Source organism: Canis aureus, chromosome 13, assembly GCF_053574225.1.
Source record: "Canis aureus isolate CA01 chromosome 13, VMU_Caureus_v.1.0, whole genome shotgun sequence".
Taxonomy (NCBI): Eukaryota; Metazoa; Chordata; class Mammalia; order Carnivora; family Canidae; genus Canis; species Canis aureus.
This window is the reverse complement of record NC_135623.1, coordinates 20439135-20458706: the sequence shown is the minus strand read 5'-3', so window position 1 is coordinate 20458706 and position 19572 is coordinate 20439135. Positions and strand designations below refer to the sequence as shown.

At 53.2% G+C, this 19572-nt stretch overlaps 2 protein-coding genes across 11 annotated transcripts in view; both read right to left on the bottom strand.

Annotated features, from left to right (window-relative positions):
• Positions 1–6741, bottom strand: part of MKNK1 (MAPK interacting serine/threonine kinase 1) — a 41267-nt gene extending 34526 nt beyond the window's left edge. For 3 of the 6 annotated variants that reach the window (XM_077845089.1, XM_077845094.1, XM_077845095.1), the window contains exon 1: positions 6634–6741. The gene's annotated coding sequence lies outside the window, so the exon portion shown is untranslated. Of the gene's footprint in view, positions 1–5882; positions 6016–6583 lie in introns of those variants that run through there. The other 3 variants (XM_077845091.1, XM_077845092.1, XM_077845093.1) reach the window with 3 other exon arrangements.
• Positions 6742–9864: 3123 nt separating this feature from the next.
• MOB3C (MOB kinase activator 3C) lies at positions 9865–19004 on the bottom strand. Of its 5 annotated transcripts, none has more exons than XM_077845086.1 (4): positions 18837–19004; positions 14611–15079; positions 12108–12310; positions 9865–11783 (listed from the first exon to the last, which is right to left on the bottom strand). In XM_077845086.1, exons 2-4 carry the CDS (start codon positions 15026–15028, stop codon positions 11754–11756), a joined length of 651 nt encoding a protein of 216 aa, XP_077701212.1. In that variant the 5' UTR covers positions 15029–15079; positions 18837–19004; the 3' UTR covers positions 9865–11753. The 5 variants fall into 5 exon arrangements, with proteins under 5 accessions (XP_077701212.1, XP_077701214.1, XP_077701211.1 ...); XM_077845088.1 differs by having other exon boundaries at positions 18863–18997; XM_077845085.1 differs by lacking the exon at positions 18837–19004 and adding an exon at positions 18171–18286.
• Between the last annotated feature and the right edge of the window lie 568 nt (positions 19005–19572).

Genomic DNA, 19572 nt, shown 5'->3' with positions numbered 1-19572 from the left:
TGAATGTGGCCAGAACACATCTACATATAGCAGCCTGTCACTGGGTCTTATATAGGCTGGGCACCCAATTCCCTCTCATTTCTTCTGAACTTCCTGCCTGTATACAGAATGAAATTTTTCCAGAGTTCAAGAACTAGTTTTTCTATAGAAGTTTTAGAGCAAAAAGCCTGTATAAAAACAAGGAATCCATCATATTACTTTCAAGTAATATGAAAACATCCCTGAAGGACAGAGAAGACTAAAGCTTATAGTATCTCTGTCCTTGGTCTGAAAAGCCAGTTTGAGCCTGTCATCTCCTTGCTCCAACACTTCTAATGGGTGTCCACCACCACTGGAATAACCCAACTCCTGGGCTGTCACTCAGGGCCTCCTCAACCTTGCCCCTCCTGCATTATGTCCTACCTCTCCTCTGCAGAAATCCTGACCTATAGTTCAGGTAAAATGGATGATCTGTTTCTACTTATTGCCCTCAACAATTTCCAGCTCTCCACACTTACGTAACATGTGATTGTACACCTCCTTTGGACTGTGGGCTGGGAATAAAGACTATGTCTGATTTCTCTCTGGATACCTTACATCTAGCAAAGGGCCCAGCATGGGACAAACACCCAATAAATGTTAATAAATGAATGAAAACACCTGAAGTTATTCTTCTCTTAAACTGTTTTAGCTGGATTCTTATTAGCAGACAAAGCAGTCTGGGTCACTGCCAAGAAGTAGAAAAACCAAAAAGAAAGAAAAGAAGCATGACCAATGTGATCCAAGCAACGGAAAATAGGTTTTAAGAGTGAGGTAAAAGAAACCAAGACTGCTTAGCCTGGAGAAGAGAAGAGGAGGCCTAACTGGATTCTGGCTTTAAGTACACAAAAGGTTCTCTTGAGAAAATCTTGATCTCATCCTGCCTTCATAATCAGAAGAAAATTTTCCACATTCATGGAAAATGGAATAAGAAGAAATGACTTAAGTTAAGGTCAGAGGGGTTTAAGCTGGAGAGAAAGAAGAACCAAATTAGGTACCACTTTTCCAGAGATACTGTTATTGTACTTTTCGGCAAGTGCATTGGAGGGGTCTTACTTAGCACTTTTGTTGAAGGCTGTGCAAAAGGGAATAAATATGCTGCTCTGTTCCTGTTTACTGTGGAGATAGGTAGGCGAAAACACAAGTCAGGTAAGATTTTATAATGAGCCACTGACTTTCGACTGACCCTTTTCCTGCAGGCACTTTCTGTCATGTTATACTTTGCAGCTCTGTGATAGAACAATGTATTATTTCAAAGTTTCCTGATGAAGCAATGGAAGGCAAGAAAAATAGATGTCAGAGTAAGAAAGTAGGGAAAATCAACCAAATAAATATACCTTCTATAAAAACAATAGCATTAATAATCATGGTTAATATGATTACTACTAAAGCTAACATTCATCAAGCACCTACTCTGTGCTGGGCCCTGTGTTAAGTGTTTGACATGTTATCTCAATCCTTGTAACAACGCTATGCAGTAGGTAGTATTTGTATCCCCATTTTACAGATGAAGAAACTGAGACCTAGGAAGGTTAAATAACTTGCCCCAGTCATACAGCTAGCAAGTGACAGAGCCAGGACTCAAATCTAAGCCAGTCTAACTCTGGAGTCTATATATAACCTAACTACTATCAATCCAGAAGAAGAATAAGAGGTTGGAATTTAAAGCCTAATCTCTCAGAATCCAGGTGCATATTCCTGGCCACTTCTTTATACTACCCCAAGCCAGGAAGAGGAAAGCAACACAGATCCAATATTGCAGAGAAAGAAGCTGAGATCAAGGGCTCATAGATGATAATGAACAGAACCAGGACTTGAATGTAGCAGCCTAGTGACTCTGAGTGTGGATCTCTTTCTTCCATTATAGATTCTTGTTGAATATGAGGGTAAGAAAATGAAGGAATGATATCCGCCAAATGGGTTTCCTCCCCAGACACTTCTGTAACGAACTGCTAATCTCACATTAGAACTGAATGTGAAACATAAGGTTGCCAGCAGCCTCTGTAAACTGATTCTGAGATTCTACTAGCAAAGGATGGCAACGCACTTGGTTGATGGTGCTACAGCAGCTGCCAAAAATGCTCACACATTAAACTAATCAAGCAGATCTGGACCAGGTAACTTCCATATTAGGCTAGTGGTTCACAGTTTAAGCCTGAACTGGATTATTCCAACAGCTCCTCATTGATATTCTCCTTCTGGGACCTTCTTTGCTCCAGGCTGGCCTCCATTATGCAGCCCGAGTAAACAAGCCCAAGTCATGGTATTAGGAGCCTTGCAGCATAATGGAAAGAACATAGGTCTTTGAAATCCAACACTCTTAAGTTTGGACCAAGCTCTGTCACTTACTTGCTACCTGTCCTTGGACACTTTAATCTTTCTAAGGTCTGTCTTCTTCATCTTTAAGTTGGCGATAAATATAACCATGTTGTAGGATTGTGAGGATTAATTAAATTATAGTGTGTAAAGCATCTAACATATTGCAAGTCACAATGCAGAGCAGACCCTCAATAAATGTTAATGTTTTTCCTACCAACTCTCCTCTACATTTTGGCCACAATCTACCACTTCAGATAATTAACTCTCCTTACAAAGTCCAATCCTCTCCTACACACACACACACACACACACACACACCTGTTCATCTCCACTTCTAGACCACTGCTCAAACTGCAGCTTCTCATAGGAATGAACTTTTTTCCAAAGCCCAGCACAAATGTCCACTTTCAGGAATCCTTCTCTAGACCCCCTTTGGTTGTGCCGGGATTGATTTCTCCTTTTCCCAAACTCCCACTTTGTTTACATTCCTTACTACATTTACCACAGCCAGTCTGATTTCAGTTATTTATGTGCTTCTCTGTCTTCCCAACTGCACTGGAGGGAGAAGGCTCTGAGAAGATAATTACTTATAGGAGGGCGGGAAATGTGTTGCTTTCCTCTGTGTGTATTTCTCAATACCAGAGTTTTGTGTATAGCAAGAGCACAAATATATGTGTTTATTGAATTGAATCACGCCACCCTTGATTGGGTACTTTTACAGAAAGATCCTGGACTGAGTTTATTCTAAAACTGCACTTACTACCTGACTTGATAAACATGATAAACTAATACTCATTGGCTTGCTTCATTTTTTCATTCATTCCTTCAACACATTCCGGGTTCCTCTCAAGACATTTCCCCAGGTTACAGGGGGACATGGCCAGGAGGAAATCTCTCACTCATAGAGAGAACATGACTTGGGAGCAAGCTCTTTAGAAAACTGTTCCACTCCCCTGGTAAGGAGATGACTGTCATTTCCATCATATTAAAAATCAGAGCAGTGGAATCAGAAAGTAGATCTGAATGATTTCTGTCTGCCTCAGTTTCCAAGTCTGTTTATAGACTGTGTGCCCCAGTCACACAGCCATCAAGTGATAGAGCCAGGACTCAAATCTACCCAGTCCAACTCTGGAGTCAATATATAACGTAGCTACATATAAGGTGTTACATCTAAAGCATGAAAACAGTATCTCTTTTCTAGTAAGTGCTCAATAAATGTTAAATACTATATTTAAAAGATAGTGGACTGGAAAGAAAGTCAGGACTTTCGCTTTTAGTACTATCTCACTTTTAGCACTATCTCCACCACTGACTGATTCCTTGTGCAGTCTTAATCAGGTCCTTCCCCTCTTGGGTCTTCTCCCCATCTGTAAAATCAGAAGTAGAACCAGATGGTTCCCAAGCTCCTTCTATCATCAACAATGTGCATTTTTCTATGATAATCAAAGAGCCTTCTGTTCCACACGCTGAAGCTGTTGGCAAGGAAAACTGTGAATTTGTAGTTGCTGGTTCCCAGTGGAAAGGACCAGGGCCAATGCCAAGCCCAAAGGCAGGACACCAGATTAATAAACCACCTGTGAGTTTTCCCCTGCATGAACTGTATCACACTCAGCTCAGGTCCTTTTTTTTTTTTTTTTTTTAAGATTTATTTATTTATCTATTCATGATACACAGAGAGACAGAGAGAGAGAGAGAGAGAGAGAGGCAGAGGGAGAAGCAGGCCCCACACCAGGAGCCCGATGCAGACTCAACCCCGGGACTCCAGGATTGCACCCTGGGCCAAAGGCAGGCGCCAAACCGCTGAGCCATCCAGGGATCCCAGCTCAGGTCCTTGAACAGAGCACCACCTTCCAACAAAACTCACAGCAAAGGCATGTGAACAGTTACTGTTCAGCAATGAATAATCTTACCTTGTACAGAATTCCTGCACTTTCTTGCCTTTGATGCCTGTAGTCAGAGCATCATCAATCTAAACCAGGGCTCTCCTTAGGCACAAAGACAAGGAAAAAACGCAAAGGGCCACTCTGAATCTGAAAGCTCATAAAACAAAGACCAAAGCGAGTACATAAAAAATGTTAATGACTCATTCAACCACAAACACTGCAAAGGCCTACTATGTGCCAGGAAGAGGAGGCATGAAACAGACATGAGTACACATGGGGAGACATACCCCAAGGTAGACAGTAATCAGAGCTAAATTTGAAGGTCAGCCCCTGCTATAGAAAATGGGAAGGAGGGCAACTAATTCAGTCAAGGGGATCAGAGAAGCTTCACTGAGAAGGTCATATGAGACATTGATCTTGAAAGATGAGAGAAGGAGGAGGGAATGCCACGAAGAGAGTACAAGCAAAGGAACACGGACGGGGGGTTAAGGAACAAAAACTAGTTTATTTTGACTGAGGCACAGGGTGCAGGTTTGGGAGAACAAAGGGAAATAAGGCAGGAGAGAAGTCTGAGAACGGATTACGGGGGCTTGTCTCTGTGGCTGAGGATTCCAGACTCTATATAGTAGGCAAGGAAGCCTGCCAAGGTTTCTGAGCAGAGACATAACATGATGAGAACATTGTCTGAGGAAGATCACATGGGCACCCAGGAAAAGGATGCAAAAGGAACCAAATGACTAGATTGCTAGGGGACGACATAACAGGAGACCATACACACTTCCTAAGCACGTGCTGGAATCCAACAGTTCACAGAGCCTCTCTCTGCCAATGTCCAGCCTCACACAATCTAAGTTTAAGAGGTGCTCACTTGCCAGCCCCTCTAACCATCAAAATCAGCTACAGCACGAGAGTAACAGGCTTCTCAAAAGTCAAGAACCCAATTAATTCTGGGATCACAGAAAAGGAAGCATGCAAGTGGGAGAAACTGGGGAAGGGGACACCAAAGTCTCCAGCTGGTTCAGCTCCATATGAGAACCCAACCCTGGGTCTTCTTTTTACAACACTTCCAGCCTCACTCTTTTGCTAGTGCGACTAGTGTCACTGGTGCAACAATATACATCAATGGTCCAGTGAGGTGCTTGGCACATGAGCCACGGTCAAAATGCACTAGTCCTCTTCCCATCCCATTCTGCACGGTCAGTTCCACCTACAAAGTCCACAGGCGCTTCAAGACTCGGGTCAGCTCAATTCTTCCCCAAGGGCCTCTCTGAAGTGCTCCCATCCCAAATGACCTATTGCTAGAATAGGTGCCATACTAGGTGACACACGTCATCCTCGTCAACCTTCACAACGACCTTACGACACCCCTTTTATACAAGACAAGCCAAAGCTCTGAGAGGGGAAGTGACTCAAGGACACACGGCTAGGAAGTGGCAGGGGGGAGACACGAAGTAGGGGTGGTTGAAGGGGAGGTGGGCGGGGGTGGGGGTGACTGGGTGACCCGCACTGAGGTGGGCACTTGACGGGATGAGCACTGGGTGTTATTCTATATGTTGGCAAACTGAACACCAATAAAAAATAAATTTATAAAAAAAAAAAAAAAAAGGAACCTAGGACTACGGAGCCCAACGTCAAGCACGTCCAACATTTCATTCATGTCACCTGCGCTGGGCTTTGACCTGCCACTGACCATCTGACAGGTGTTCAGGAGACTCCCTAAGAAGAGAACAGGCCTCGCCACCTTCTGCCCGGGCGTGATCCTGGATCGAGTCCTGCGTCGGGCTCCCCGCGTGGAGCCTGCTTCTCCCTCTGCCTGTGTCTGCCTCTCTCTGTGTCTCTCATGAATAAGTTAATTAATTAATTAAATCTTAAAAAAAAAAAAGAAGAGAACACGCCTGGCCTCCTCTCACTGTCCAGCGCCCCCCACATGGGCAGGGCGCTCAGATGACCACAGCTGACTTTAAGACAAGGTCGCGCACACGGATGATAAACTCCGCACGTGAAAATCGATTCGCGCTGTTGGGATTCTGAGCCAAACAGCCTGGTGGGGACGGAGTTTCAGGTGGGCCAGTGACTGAGCTCCGACCCGGGCACCTGTCGCAGACTCATCCTAACCCCAGACACCGGCTGCGCCCGGGCCGGCGACACGCGCCGCGTCCTGAGCTTTGCCGCAGACGCAACCCCGCAGGTCACAGACCCGGTCCCTGACGAGAGCCCTCAGGAGGCCCTCCCGTCGGCCGTCCCTCCGCAGCACCATCGGATCGTGACCGCGGGCCGCTCCGAAGGCCCTGACCCGCCCCGTCCCGGGCACACCGACTCGTTCACAGCACCCCCTCCCCGCCCCGGGTCGCTAGGAGGGATACCTCGCCACGTCGCCTTTACCCCAGCGGCGGCACGGGTCGCGCGCACCCACCTGCAGGTCGCTCCGAGAACGCGGAAGAGGCGGTACTAGAGCCGAGGGGCGGGCCCGGCCGGAGGGGGCGGGGCCGCGCGTGCGCCCTGGTGGCTACGCCCCGGGGCGGGGCGGGGCGGGCCAAGTAAACTGGGGAGACGCGCGGGAGCCGGGCGGGGAGGTCGCCGGGGCGGGGGAGGTCGCCGGGGCGGGGTGGGCTGGCTGAGTCGGGCTCCGAGCTGGTTGCGTTTTCAAAGTGAAGGTCGGGAAGTCGGGGAAGCGCCAGGCGGGAGGCGGCCTAGCAGCGGCAGGAGCTTCCTGAGCTAGGATGGGATTTTTAAAGTGCCTTTTGCACGTGGGGAAATGCTGCCAGTCTTTCCTAAAACGAGGGCTAATTCTGTAAATTTTCAGACGTTTGGGGCAGCCCGGGTGGCTCAGCGGTTTAGCGCCGCCTTCAGCCCAGGGCGTGATCCTGGATCGAGTCCCGCATCAGGCTCCCTGCGTGGAGCCTGCTTCTCCCTCTGCCTGTGTCTCTGCCTCTCTCTGTGTCTCATGAATAAATAAAGTCTTGGGATCCCTGGGTGGCGCAGCGGTTTGGCGCCTGCCTTTGGCCCGGGGCGCGATCCTGGGGACCCGGGATCGAATCCCACGTCGGGCTCCCGGTACATGGAGCCTGCTTCTCCCTCTGCCTGTGTCTCTGCCTCTCTCTCTCTCTCTCTCTGACTATCATAAATAAATTTAAAAAAATTAAAAAAAAAAAAAGAAACTTTCAGACGTTTGTGTACCTAGCATTTCACTGTAAAGGGTTTCCTTGAGTAGAGCGTTACCCCCAGTAGTTCAAAATAAAACACTTAAAAGTTCATATCTTGGAGAAAATTAATATTTTAACTGCATTCACATTACTATTTCAACCAGCCCCCAGCCCTCCCCAGGCTGCAAGTGTAATAAGGGAATGCGAGTGCTGACTTGGGTTTAATTCAGGTCCTGACTCTTGAGTGTGTTTCCTCCTTATTGAAATGGAAGTAAAATCTCCCTTCCCTGTCTCAGGACTGTCGTGTGGGGGTGGTCAGCACTGCTAGTTAAAAGCCTCTTGAGACTTCCATCCCACCATCCTGATAAAGGTTTGTTCCTTTCCCCTTCTGGGCTCAGTCTTTGCATCTGCATGATGGAAGGAGGTTTGCAACAGGAGAGAACAATCAGGGATTTGCTACATTTCTCAGTCTGAGTGAAGGCTGGACAGGGAGCCTTCTCCCAAGCTTCTGTGTTGAGTCACAGAATCCCGCAGTCCAGCCTGAAGGCCCCTGTATATCCTGACCTCTCCCACCCATCACTTTCTAGGCTCCTCAAGCTTCATGTCCTCAGTGGCCATGCCGGCCTGTTCCTCTCTCTCTTCCCTGAATATCTCACTAGCCAGCTGGTCCTGATCTCTCAGGCCTTTGTTTCAGTCCAGTTTTTCAAAATTGCTATGTCTCTATGTTCATGGTGACCAAGTTCAGTTAATACTAGGTGAAGGCTCTGAAGGGCTCTGAGAAGGAAGGGCTCCAGGAGAGCTCCCTAGTCAAGTGGACCTCCAGCCACACTGTGGCACTACAAACAGTAGTTTGTACGCACTACAAACAGCTCCCAGGGGTGGGAGAGAGGGCATGGCAGCAGGAAACATCACAGAAGAAGCTACGGCGTTCACCAGGGCCAATGTCTCGTGCCTCTGACCCAAAATGGGGAGAGTGCCTTGGTTCCTCCTCATTCCTTGCTCTAAATATTTTTATGGATCTTGAACAGTCAGGAAAACAAAGCCTTCTGCAGTGGCTGCCCAACCAAGCTGCCCCTCTACCCCTAACACATTGCCTCTCACAAGACCCTCTTCTGCTGAGTCCCACCCTGTGCGGTGGGGGGAATGCTCCCTGCTTTCCTCTGGCTTGCTGAGGCACCAGCTCTCTGGTCTGCATCCCCCTTTTCCCCTACCTCTGTCCAGTCTTCTCTGAGCATCCCTCTCGGAGGTCCTCAAAGCAGTTTTGTGATGTCTTCCTGATGTATTCAGACATTCCCATGATAAATGCGGGCCATGGCCACACAGTCCTGAGATAAATTTACCTTCTCTGCCATGGTGTTTTCCAAAAGAATTACGAGCCCAAACACTGAACTTTGAGTCTGAGCTGTCCAGTCATTGAGGAGGTAGTGGGTGACCTGTCACAGGAGGTGTGCAAGCAGAGGCACGTTTTAGAATGCTGGGCTGGGCCTCCTCTGGTGAGCCCAAAGAAGGAGCAGCAGAGTGGAGGGCCTTCCAGATAGTACAGCAGTGAAAGCAGGGATACTGGGCACCAGGAAGGGAGCCAGGCAGCTAGCCAAAGACAGACTTGTTTTGGTAAGCTATTACATGTCATGCATTTAGAACTGTGCCCGGCACTTAGTATTAGCTATTACTCTTATGATTGTGAATGATCCACAGACTGTGAGTAATAAAGGAGCTCAGAGATAAGTCAGTCTTACTGACCAGTCCCACACCTGGTCATGAAACAGACTGGGAAATCAAGGTCTAGAGGGGAAAGAGGCCCACCATCATACCTCAGGGACCGGGCTGGGACTGGACTCCAGGCCTCTGCCTCCCAGGAGGGCCACTGCACAGAGCCGGGCTGTCTCCTTCTCAGGGAGAGGAAAGAGCTCTAGGTGGCCCTTTGCTGACTCGTCTGGGCAGCTGGTAGGTAAGGGACAGTGGAATGACAGCAAGTCCTTAGCTACAGGCTCAACTGTCTCCTGAGGAATAAGCTCAGAGGTCAGCCCCATGTCTTGCCACCCCCACTCTGAGCTCTAGCCAGCAGCCAACAAACAGCCTTTTCTTGAGAAGGGCTTCCTTTTCTATGATTAGGGTTAGGACTGTATTTTTGCTCTGTGCCTTGGCCCATTAGCTCCAATAAACCACCCGGACTAAAAGGGTGAGGTGAGCATAGCCATGCCAGGGAACCTGAACTGAAACAAGACTCCCAAGACACTGAATTCCCGAAGGCAAGGGCCAGCCCTCCTTACTCTGGGGGTCCTAGACTAGGCCAGAAATTCTTGGTCCAGAATTCCCAGAGCCCTGGGAAAACTTTGGTGTCTCCACCCTGGAGAGCTAGACCAGACATAACCACACCAGTCAGCCCTCCACATGGCCTGGGATCTCAGGACAAAAAGCCCTCCCTTCTCCATTCTGGCCCAGTTCCCTCCATAGCTTGCCAAGGAGCCATGTGGCACCCAGACCACAGCTTCCCACCAATGTCGCTTTAGTTTGCCTCCTTTATTTAACCAAAAATAACAATAATAAACTCTTCCCTCTGTTTCACAAAAATAGATTTCCCGTCTCCCACCCCCTCCCCAGTGAGCACTGGCCGCAGCCTAGAACCACAGGGAACCTGAGGGAATCTCTGACCCCTGGACCCCACCACACCCCAGAGCCTCTGGCAAAGTTGCTGGGTCAGTGTTTCCCTTGGGAACTTCTCCAGAGGCAGCGGTCCCGGGTCCAGCTGGCAGGCCCCAGGAGCCCCATCTGCTTCTTCAGAGATCATCCAGCTGCAGGGCCACGGAGAGGGGCATAATTTTGGAGGCTTGGCTCAGCATACAGCTCCAGAAGACCCAAGGGGCTGCGGGGCACTGTGGCATTCATGAGAAATCCTTGCTCAAGGCAGGAACAGTTGTGCCCTAGAGAGGGGCTGTCAAACCCTTTTTCCCCATGCAGCTCATATCCCTATGCAGCAATCCACATGCTCTGGGGTGGGAGTCAGGACTCCTGGTTTCTACTCCAGCTCCACAAAAGCCTTGCTGTGTGAGCTTCGGCTTCCTCCTATGTACACAGATTTATCTCTAAGACTGAATCATCCTCAGGGATCCTCAGGCCCTTTCTGGCTCTCCATCCTGGCTCTCCATCCCCTGCCTCAGTTTCCCCACCTGTGGGTCTGGGCACAGGGCTGGACGTGGCAGTGTGGGGTAATGAAGTGTCGAACGAACATCCCAGGTTCTCTGTGGACAGCTATCCAACCAGCTGGAATGTCTCGGGGATGGCTGGGCAGGAGGCAGGTCCTTGCACAATGGGGGCTTTCCAAGCTTGGAAGAGTCCATTCACTAGCAATACGTCTTCACTGCCCTGGGATGGGAGACAATTCTCTGGGGTTTCTGAATTCAAGTTCACTAGCTCCTTGGGTTGGAGGATTATCTTGTGCTGGGCTTCAGATCCTGAGAGCCAAGTCTATAGATTCTGGGAGCTAGACTGGAGTGTATGATTCCCACTTTAGGGACCAGAGGACCTATGTGGACATAAGCGATAGTCCCCAGCGCTCAGGAGGCTGTCTATAATCAAACTTTCCTGGAGGCAGAAGGATGAGTGAAATGACAGCTCCTGGGCATCTCCGGGTGAGCAAATCAGAATCTCTGTCTGTGGGGGGCCAAGGATTTAGGTGCTCAGGGCAAGACTCCCTTCTTATGTTCCTTTGCTCCCCAGAACTCATGCTTATGGAAGATGGTAGCCTGAAAGTTCAAATACAGAGCTACATCTACATCATATTTTGTGCACTTACACAAGTGGTCAGACACACTGAGTGGGGGCACTGACCTGTCGTCACTCCTACAGTGGTCATGGTCTGGTGGTCCCAATCCCTACTTCCTTCCTTTCATTCAACCACTGACCTAACACATAGGGAGGGCCTACTATGTGCCAGGGAGGGTACAGCAGCCAGCTCTTACACACACACCCCACAGTGAGAATCACACACTCACAGAGAGTCATCTGCACTTATTCACACACACCTTGCTTCCGCTCTTGTATGTTTCTTGCTAACTCAGCCACATCCACATTCCCCACATAGGCGTGGGAACCACCACGGAAGGGGTAAGTCCTGAAGCAGAACCCTAGCCTATCGCACCCTTGGACATCACGTGGAGATGTAGCTCCTTCTTTCCTTCTGTTTGCCCACCTTTCTCTCTCCCCTTCTCCATCCATAAGCGGTCAGGGGGCATGTGGGCAGATGCCAGAGAACCACAAGTCCAGGGGCTCTGTGTGTGTGGAGGGGTCCCAGGGACTTCAGGGTCCTCTACCACCAGACTCCTGAGAGTCCCCTCCCAGTGACTCTGTGTTCAGATGGTCCATCTGACAGGCAGCGACTCCAGGCTTGGGCTCAGTGACAGATACGCTCTGTCATCTCCCTCTGCAGAGACATAAGGTAGCAAGGGGTCACTCAGAGCTCAGCCTACCAGGCAGCCCCTTCCCAAACCACAGGGCCTGGCTGTTGCTCTGCCTAAACCTGGCGTCTTCCCACCCAGCCCCCTGCCCACCCCAACTCCAAGCTGTAGATCTGAGTCTCTAAACTGAGACTTGAATGAATTCTCTATTAAAGAATCCACTGTTAAATGAATTGCCTTCCCCTAATTTAGCCACTTGGGTATTGGATTTTCTGCAAGTAGTCAGCCTTCGGATCCGGAAGCCCTGAGGTCAGCCCCAGGAGGGGAGGGCAGCAGGGGCCTGGCCTCACCAGTGGTTCCAGCTCCCGCTGGTCCACCAGGCTGAACTCGCGGATGAAGTAGTAGAAGTGCTTGTAGCAGGTGTTGACGTGTGCTTCGGCCCCCATGCCGAGGATGCTGTCGAAGTGGTGGATGTAGACATGGACAAAGACCCGGAAGAGGCGGGTCAGGATCTTGGTGCAGACCTGCTGGAAGTTCTTGGGGAAGGGAACTCCTAGGGGGCGAGGATGGGCAGCAGTGAGGGGATCAGCATCCTGGCGGTGAAACGCTGCCCAACCCTGCCCTCCCCGCCACAGGCAGCCTTCACCCAGGATGGCCACTGCCCCGCAGCAGACAGGGAGACCAAGGTCTGCTTTCTTCCCACTTCCCTCTTTTGTTTGTTTAAAGATTTTATTTACTTATTTACGAGAGAGAGAGAGAACAAGCAGGGGGAGCAGCAGAGGGAGAGGGAGAAGCGGACTCCCTGCTGAACAGGGAGCCTAATGTGGGCTTTGATCCCAAGACCCTGAGATCATGACCTGAGCCAAAGGCAACCATCTAACTGAGTGAGCCACCCAGGCACCCCTCCTTGCTTCCCTTTTAAACAAAGCACAGATCTCACTATGCCTCTCCTCCCCTGCTGAAATACAAATCATCTCCCACATTTTCCCATCACCCAGAGCAGGACTCTGCAACCATGTTGGGGTCACTGACAACCCTTCTTCAACTTTGATGGAAGTTTTGCCCAAATTCTCTGCAGAAATATGTGCATCTGCAGGTGCTGCCCCATGACATCTTGGATATAGTTCTAAGGTGAGTTTATCAACATCTACAGTCCATTTTAAAAAACACAGGTCTTCAGGATTAAGTTCTAACTTTACAGCATGGTGGCTGCTCAAAGCCTTTCCATGATCTGACCCCAGCCTCTTCCTCCAGCCCCATCCCAACTCCTTCCTCTTCATACACTCACACAGCAGGCCCCAGATCCCTAATCCTGAGAATTACAATCTCCTCGAGAACTAGTTCAGGTCCCTCTCATCCCTTCAACTACACAGTAACACAAAGAACCTTCCAAGTTTGAGCCGGGCTCTATGCTGGATCCTCTGCATCTTTTGCCTCATATGATATGGGATAGCCCTTCCAGATATGATGATAAAGTAGAAGTGTATGATGGCAACGCCACTTGCCCAAGGCCATGCTATTAATTAGTACAGACTGGAGGCCAATTCAAATGCTGTTGGCCCTGCACTGCAGCAACCCGCAGAGATAACACCACAGCTCCTGCCCAAGGGAAGCTCCAGCATCTGTGAAAAAGGCATAGTTTCTGCACAGTGCCCCGCGCTCAGGGTAGAGATCTTGGTGACTATGCCTTCCTCTCTGCTGTGGCAGAGCCATCCCCAGGATTAAGGCAGACACCTGGGGTCTCCCAGGCCTGGAGGTTAAGACTAGAAGGTAGTAAGAGCCCAGACACAGGCCCACACTGGTGCACCCTGCTCCATATGGGTCCTCACAGCTCTCAGATAGGGCTGAGCCCTGCCTCTCTGTGAGCCCTTCCACGCCCAGCCCAGGCTCCTCAGACTTGTCCTGCTCATCTAGACTTGCGGCCCTGGACCCCAACAGACCCACACTGCAGTTCCGAATCTCTGATTCAATGCACTGTCCCTCTGTTGGCCTCAGGGAAATGCAGGTGTCCACTGCTGGGCATGATAGTGCAGGAAATGGCAGGCCCCTAGATGGGGAGGGGCTGTGAGCACTGAATTGTGAGTCATTGCCCAGCCTCTCTCAGTATTCAGACTTCTCCCCTCTAGGCTTGCCCACTCTGCCCCACCCGTCTCTGATTCCCATAGCCTTAACCCGGAGGAAGAGGAGGCTGGGCGGGGAAGGGGGAGGGGTGTAGGGGTGGGGGTAGGGATGCCATGATGAATACAGTGTCATGCTCAGCGCCTGGGCCCACGCCCCCTCTTGCTGCCCTTGGGTGGGGAAGCCAGTGTGCTTTACTCATCTCCTCTTGCCACCCTCGCTGGACTGCCCAGCTGAGATAAGAGAAGGCCCCACGGCTTGGGCCTGACAAGGAAAAATTCTGCCCTCAGAACCCTCTGAGGTTGAGATACAATCTGGCCCTCCCAACCCCCACCCCCTTCCCTTTCCTGGAGCCGAGTCAGAGGTAACAGGGGGCTGCAAGTCAGTCAACCCAGGAAAGGTGACAGGCTAGGAGGACCTAGAGGCATCTCTTCAAGAAGGTTCCAAGAATCATAGTGGTCTTGCCAGGGTGGCTCCTGGAGGCACATTTAAGCTTCAGATAAGAAGAATCCCAAGTTGAGAGGCAGGCAGTCCCAGCTCAAGATGCCTGATCTTGAGCAGACACTTACCCTCCGAGCCTCAGTTTCCTCTTCTACAAAATGGGGATGAAACCCATGCCCCCCCTCCAACCCCAACCCCAACCCCTTACAGAATCACTATGTTAAACTAAATGTGTCATCTGTGGAATGGGTTCTGGTGGCTCCCTCCCTCCCCGGCTGGCCAGGTGGCACTCACCAACGCGAGTGGGAAAGACGTCCTCGTCGTTGATGAGGCCCTCGATCCAGTCCATGAGCAGGGCCATGTAGCGTGGTGCCGACAGCTTGGCGGGCCGCCGGTACTGGCGCTCGTCCTGCCAGCGGTACTCGTAGCGGGGCCCCCCGGCCATGACTGGGCAGCTGGTTTCGCTGCAGCGCTCGGCCATCGTGCCGTAGATGAGATTGATGCGATTGAAGAAGTCCACCACGTGCACCGCGATCCAGTCGTCGATGCTCTCCCCCGGCGGCAGCCTCACCACGCTGCGCAGGTCCAGGCCCGACTTGAGCGAGGCCTGCGCCTTCTTATATAGCTCAAAGCGCTGTGTGCCTGGCTCGAAGCGCTTCCGAGGCCGGAACGTCTTGTCCTTGGCGAACACCTGCTTCAGGCACAGCGCCATGGCCCGGCTGGGCCGAGGGCCAGGTGTCCAGGGGCAGGACCTGTGGATGCCCTGCCAGGGCCAAGGGCACAGAGAGAGTGTGGTGGTCAGGTCCTCACCAAACGGCTTTGACTGCCCAACACATCACTTCCCTCGCACCCTCAGCTTTGGGCCAGCCTCTGCGGCCTTTGCCCGGAGTCTAGATCCTCCGGACCCCCTAGGGCCAGGCCCCTGCCCTGCCTCCAGGCGCCCCCTGCCTCCCTCTGCCAAGCGGACACAGCCCTCCCATCTCATTTTGTTTCCTTTCCCCTCTCACTGCATCTCACAGAGATCTGGGCCTGGGCTCCAAACAGGTGCTCATCTGTCTTCTTGTTGACCATTAGAGAGGTGGCGGGAGCTTCCTGCAGGCCCACCAAGAGGCAGGGGCCTGGATGAAATGACCTCAGGGGCACCCCATGGGCCAGCTGGTGCAGCGTGGGAGAGCCTGGCTGCATTGTGCTGGGGGTCGGGGCAGTGGCAAGGCTCCGCCTTCAGCTTCCTATGGGATATCCCGTAGTCCATCCGGCCACCGGGGATTCCCAGGGAGCAGGAGGGACTTTTCTACCAAAAATGTACTTTCCTTTTATTACCCCAAAAGAGGAAAGGGCCCTGATATGGCCAGCTGGGTGGCCTCTGAGTGGGGCTGCAGGCGCTGGAGGAGAGGGGGAGGTGGCAGGTCCAGATAGGTGCCACTTCCTCTGACAGTGGCTAGAGATCCTTCCCCACCAAGCCAGCCTCCTCCAGCCCCAAACCAGAACAAACCACTGGCCTCTCCTCCTGCACCTGATGGTACATGTTCTGAGTACCTACTACGTGCCTGGCACCAGGAGGTGGGAAAAATAGAATGAGATCTACCCAGCTGGGCCTATTAGAATTCAGACAAATTTGCTTTGCCTCTTAAATGGAGGCATCTCAGAGTCAGAGCAGACTTTGGAACAACAGTCAGAGCCCCAGGCTTGGAAGCAGGAGTCCTGGATTCTAGTTTCACCTCCACCATGGCTGGTGACCACTGTTAACAGGCATGAGTCTGGCCCATAGATAGAGGCCAGGTTTCTGGGACTCACGTGGTAGTCATCTCACCTGCCCTATGGGTGTGTGAGCCCTTGGGAAAGGTGGCCCCAGGTACCTGCTGAGACCAGAATTTAGGGCTAAGGCTGAGTGTAGGCGAAACATTGAGCTGTGGTTCCAAGCTGACCTCTGACCTGGCCTTGACCCTGATCATCTGAGTCCTGACTCTAGCCCTAGACTGAGGCTGAATACAGCCACGAAGCCTTGCCTTAACCTCAGAGCTGACACTGGAGCACTGGAGCACTGAACTTTCTAGAGTCTCTAATAATGCTCAGGGAGGATGGTGGGGCGGGGGGGGGGGGGGGGGAGAAGGACAGGAACAAGGTGATACTTGGAGGAAGGTGACATGTCAGGCAACAAGCCAGGCTGGTAGAAGAGTCTGGAACAAGAATTCTTCCTTGTACTCACAACAAGGAGGCCAGGATGGGGATGGTTAAGTGAATGACAGGTGTTTGGCAAGTAGGGGCAGGTCGCCTAGCAGGATCTTGTCCTCTTGAAAAAAATCCCTCAAGATGTAGAAAGTCATGTCATCCATTCCTTGATCCTCGACTTCTACCCAAAGAAGTCCCTAGTGTGGACGCTGAGTTCCCTGACTCCAGAACAGATCTCCACACTTCACATGGCACCTGTATTCCAAATTCTGCTTGGGTTGAATGCTTCCAAAATCACTCCCACCGCGAGAGGGGGGGGGGTCCTGGTTGTCCTACTTTGCACAGCACCCTCTACTGACACTTACCAACAGACCCCCACCTGGATCACCTCAGCCTATCTTCCCTGCCCACTTCCCTCCACCAACCACAGGGGGCTGCTACTTGATCCCCCAGCCTGTCCCCACCCTCTTGCCTCTGTGTGTTTTCTTACACTGGTCTCTCTGTCTGACTCTGCAAGGTCAGGTTGAGTGGCATCTCCTCCCACAGCCCCCTCCACTGAACCCAGATGTTTTTTTCTTTGGGTGAAAGGTGCTCTTTTGGCTACTGTTGTCCTCCCCTCCAGCCCAGGTCAGGGACTGGCATATGGTTGATGCTCAGGCTTTAAGTAAAGCTTGGAATCAAGAACTGCAGAGTTGTAAGAGCCCTGAGAAATCAACTGACCAACCCACTTCTTGCACAGATGGGGAAACTGAGGCCCTCTTTCTGAGCAGCCACCGTTCACAAAGCAAGTTGCTGGCAGGGGATCTCCAATGGCAGAACTGGGAACTGGGAGAAGGTGGGTTCAGCCCATCACTAAGAGGAAAGGACTATTTTCTTGTGCTGGGTGGTCACTGGTCTGGGGGAGGGAGGTAAGGGGGAAAGAGGGAAGCAGAGGGAGAGGGGAAGCAAGATTCCCATCAATTAGACCCACCCCATTCCTGTTCCCCCAACATGCTGAACCTCCCCCACCCCACCTCCCCAGCACCTTGAATGTCCAGACCAGTGAGCTAGACATCAGGAAGGGGAAGGGGAAGGGGGACTCTACACAAGTGGCATGCCACTTGTCTCTTCACTTTCCACTCCCGTGTCCTTACTGGCTTTCCTTCTCTCCCTGAACTACGGCCACTTGGGCCCCTTAGCGCCGGGGCCCGGACTCCGGGCGGCTCTTGCCCCTAAGTGCCCCGGATGCCTCACTCCCTCGATGGGCAACCGGCTTCCCAAGCCAGGACCACGGGCGGCCCGGCCCGTTCCAGGGCCACACCTGCCACTCCGCGGGCCGGCCCCCCTGGGAACCAGGCCGCAGCGTCCCCGCGGGGGGTGCGGGCGCCCCGAGGGCCGAGAGCCAGGAGGAAGGTGGACGTGGGGATCCCCCCCCCCCCGCCCCGGCCGCGCCGGGCCCCCGCCCCACTCGCCCAGCGGACGGCCGGCGGCTCTAGGACCCGGAGGCGCAGGCCCGCTTCCGCTCCGAGTCACGCCTCCGCCCCCCCGCCCCCTGCACCCCCCGCCCCCCTGCACCCCCCGTCCCTCCTGCACCCCCGCCCCCCCGACGTGCTCGGACCCCGACCGCGCGCCGCCGCCCGCCCGCCCGCCTTGGGGCCGCTCTGAGCGTGGCGGCGAGGCCGGGCCGACGGGGCGCGGGCGCTCACCCCGGGGCCGCTCGCTCCTCCTCCGGCCGCGGGGCCGCCGCCTCCTCCGGGTCCTCGGGCCGGGCCGGTTCTCTCGGCCGCGGGGCCGCGGTCCCCTCCGCCCCCGCGGTCCCCTCCGCCCCCGCGGCGCCGCCGGCCCCGCCCCCCCCCGCCCCGCGGCGCCGCGGCCCGGGGGGGCGGGGCAAGGGGACCCCTCCCAGCGCTCGCGCGCCCGCCTTTCCGGGAAGTCGGCGGCGTCCGGCAGCTTCCCTGCGGACGAGGCCCCGAGCCGCCGGCCCCCCCGACCCCGCCGCGCTCCGGCCTCGGCTTCCCGGGCTGTAAAGTGGGCGCGGAGCCGCGCCGCGTGGAGCGCACCGGGGGCCGCCGGTGGGTCCCCGCCCCCGGCCCCGAGCTCAGCCAGGGATCGGGGCTGCCCTCCACCCGAGCCCCCAGCTCCTGGCGTGGTGCCTGGCACCAGGACGCACTCGATGCCCACCTGCGCTGGGGCGCGCGGGCGGGGTCCCTCACCCAGCCCGGAAAGGACAGGCCCTGAAGGAGGCCAGGTGACCCTTCCGCCTCCCGACCACCCAGGCTGCGCGGACTCTCCTCACCCCTCTCCCCAAGTCACCCCGTTCCCCCCGCCAGGCCTTTGTTCCAGCTCTGCCCAGTTTGGAAGATCTTTTTTACCTCCTTCCTTCCAACCAAAGCCAAACCTTTAAGACCTGGTCTGCTCTCTCTCTACTTTCCAACTTAGGTTCCTCCCCTGAGGGCAGACAGGTGTCCCAAACCAGTACTCAAGGTGCTGTGGCCCCCAGGCCCGGAGACCCGGTGGCTGACTCCGCCCGGGGGTGGGAGGGAAGGCTGGAGGCCGTCTAGGGTGGGAGGAGCGAGATGGGCTCCCGCAGTCCCGGCGGAGGGGGCGGGAGGCGAGCGCCCCCCCCCCCCACCCCGGAGGTAGGCATCTACCGTGGCCCTGATGCCCCACCCGGCTCCCCTTGTGTCTGGATCTTCTGTTCGCTTGATGGCCTGAGAACAGACTGAATCCTTAAGAATCCCAGCTCAGAACTGAGGATTCAATCTTCTGTTAAGCACCTATATTTGTCACGGTCTAAAGTCTAAAGTTCTCTTTCTTCTTGATGTCTGAATCTTCACTCTGCCCCAAATCCCCTATAAGACAATCATATTGCTGACTTAATCAATACCCTGTCTGGGCGCTGAGGGCAGAAGATCAGGTGATGAAGCACGCCCAGCTACTGACCTCAGGTGCTGACAAGTCAGCAGTAGGGACAACGCACAGAGGGAGAACGCAAGGTCGGAGCTCCGTCATCCAGCGGTGAGAACACTGTTCTGGACTGCTGGCCAGCGCTTCGAAAGAGTGGGGTTATCCACAGGAAGTTCGTGGAAACTCAGACTGGGCACTCTG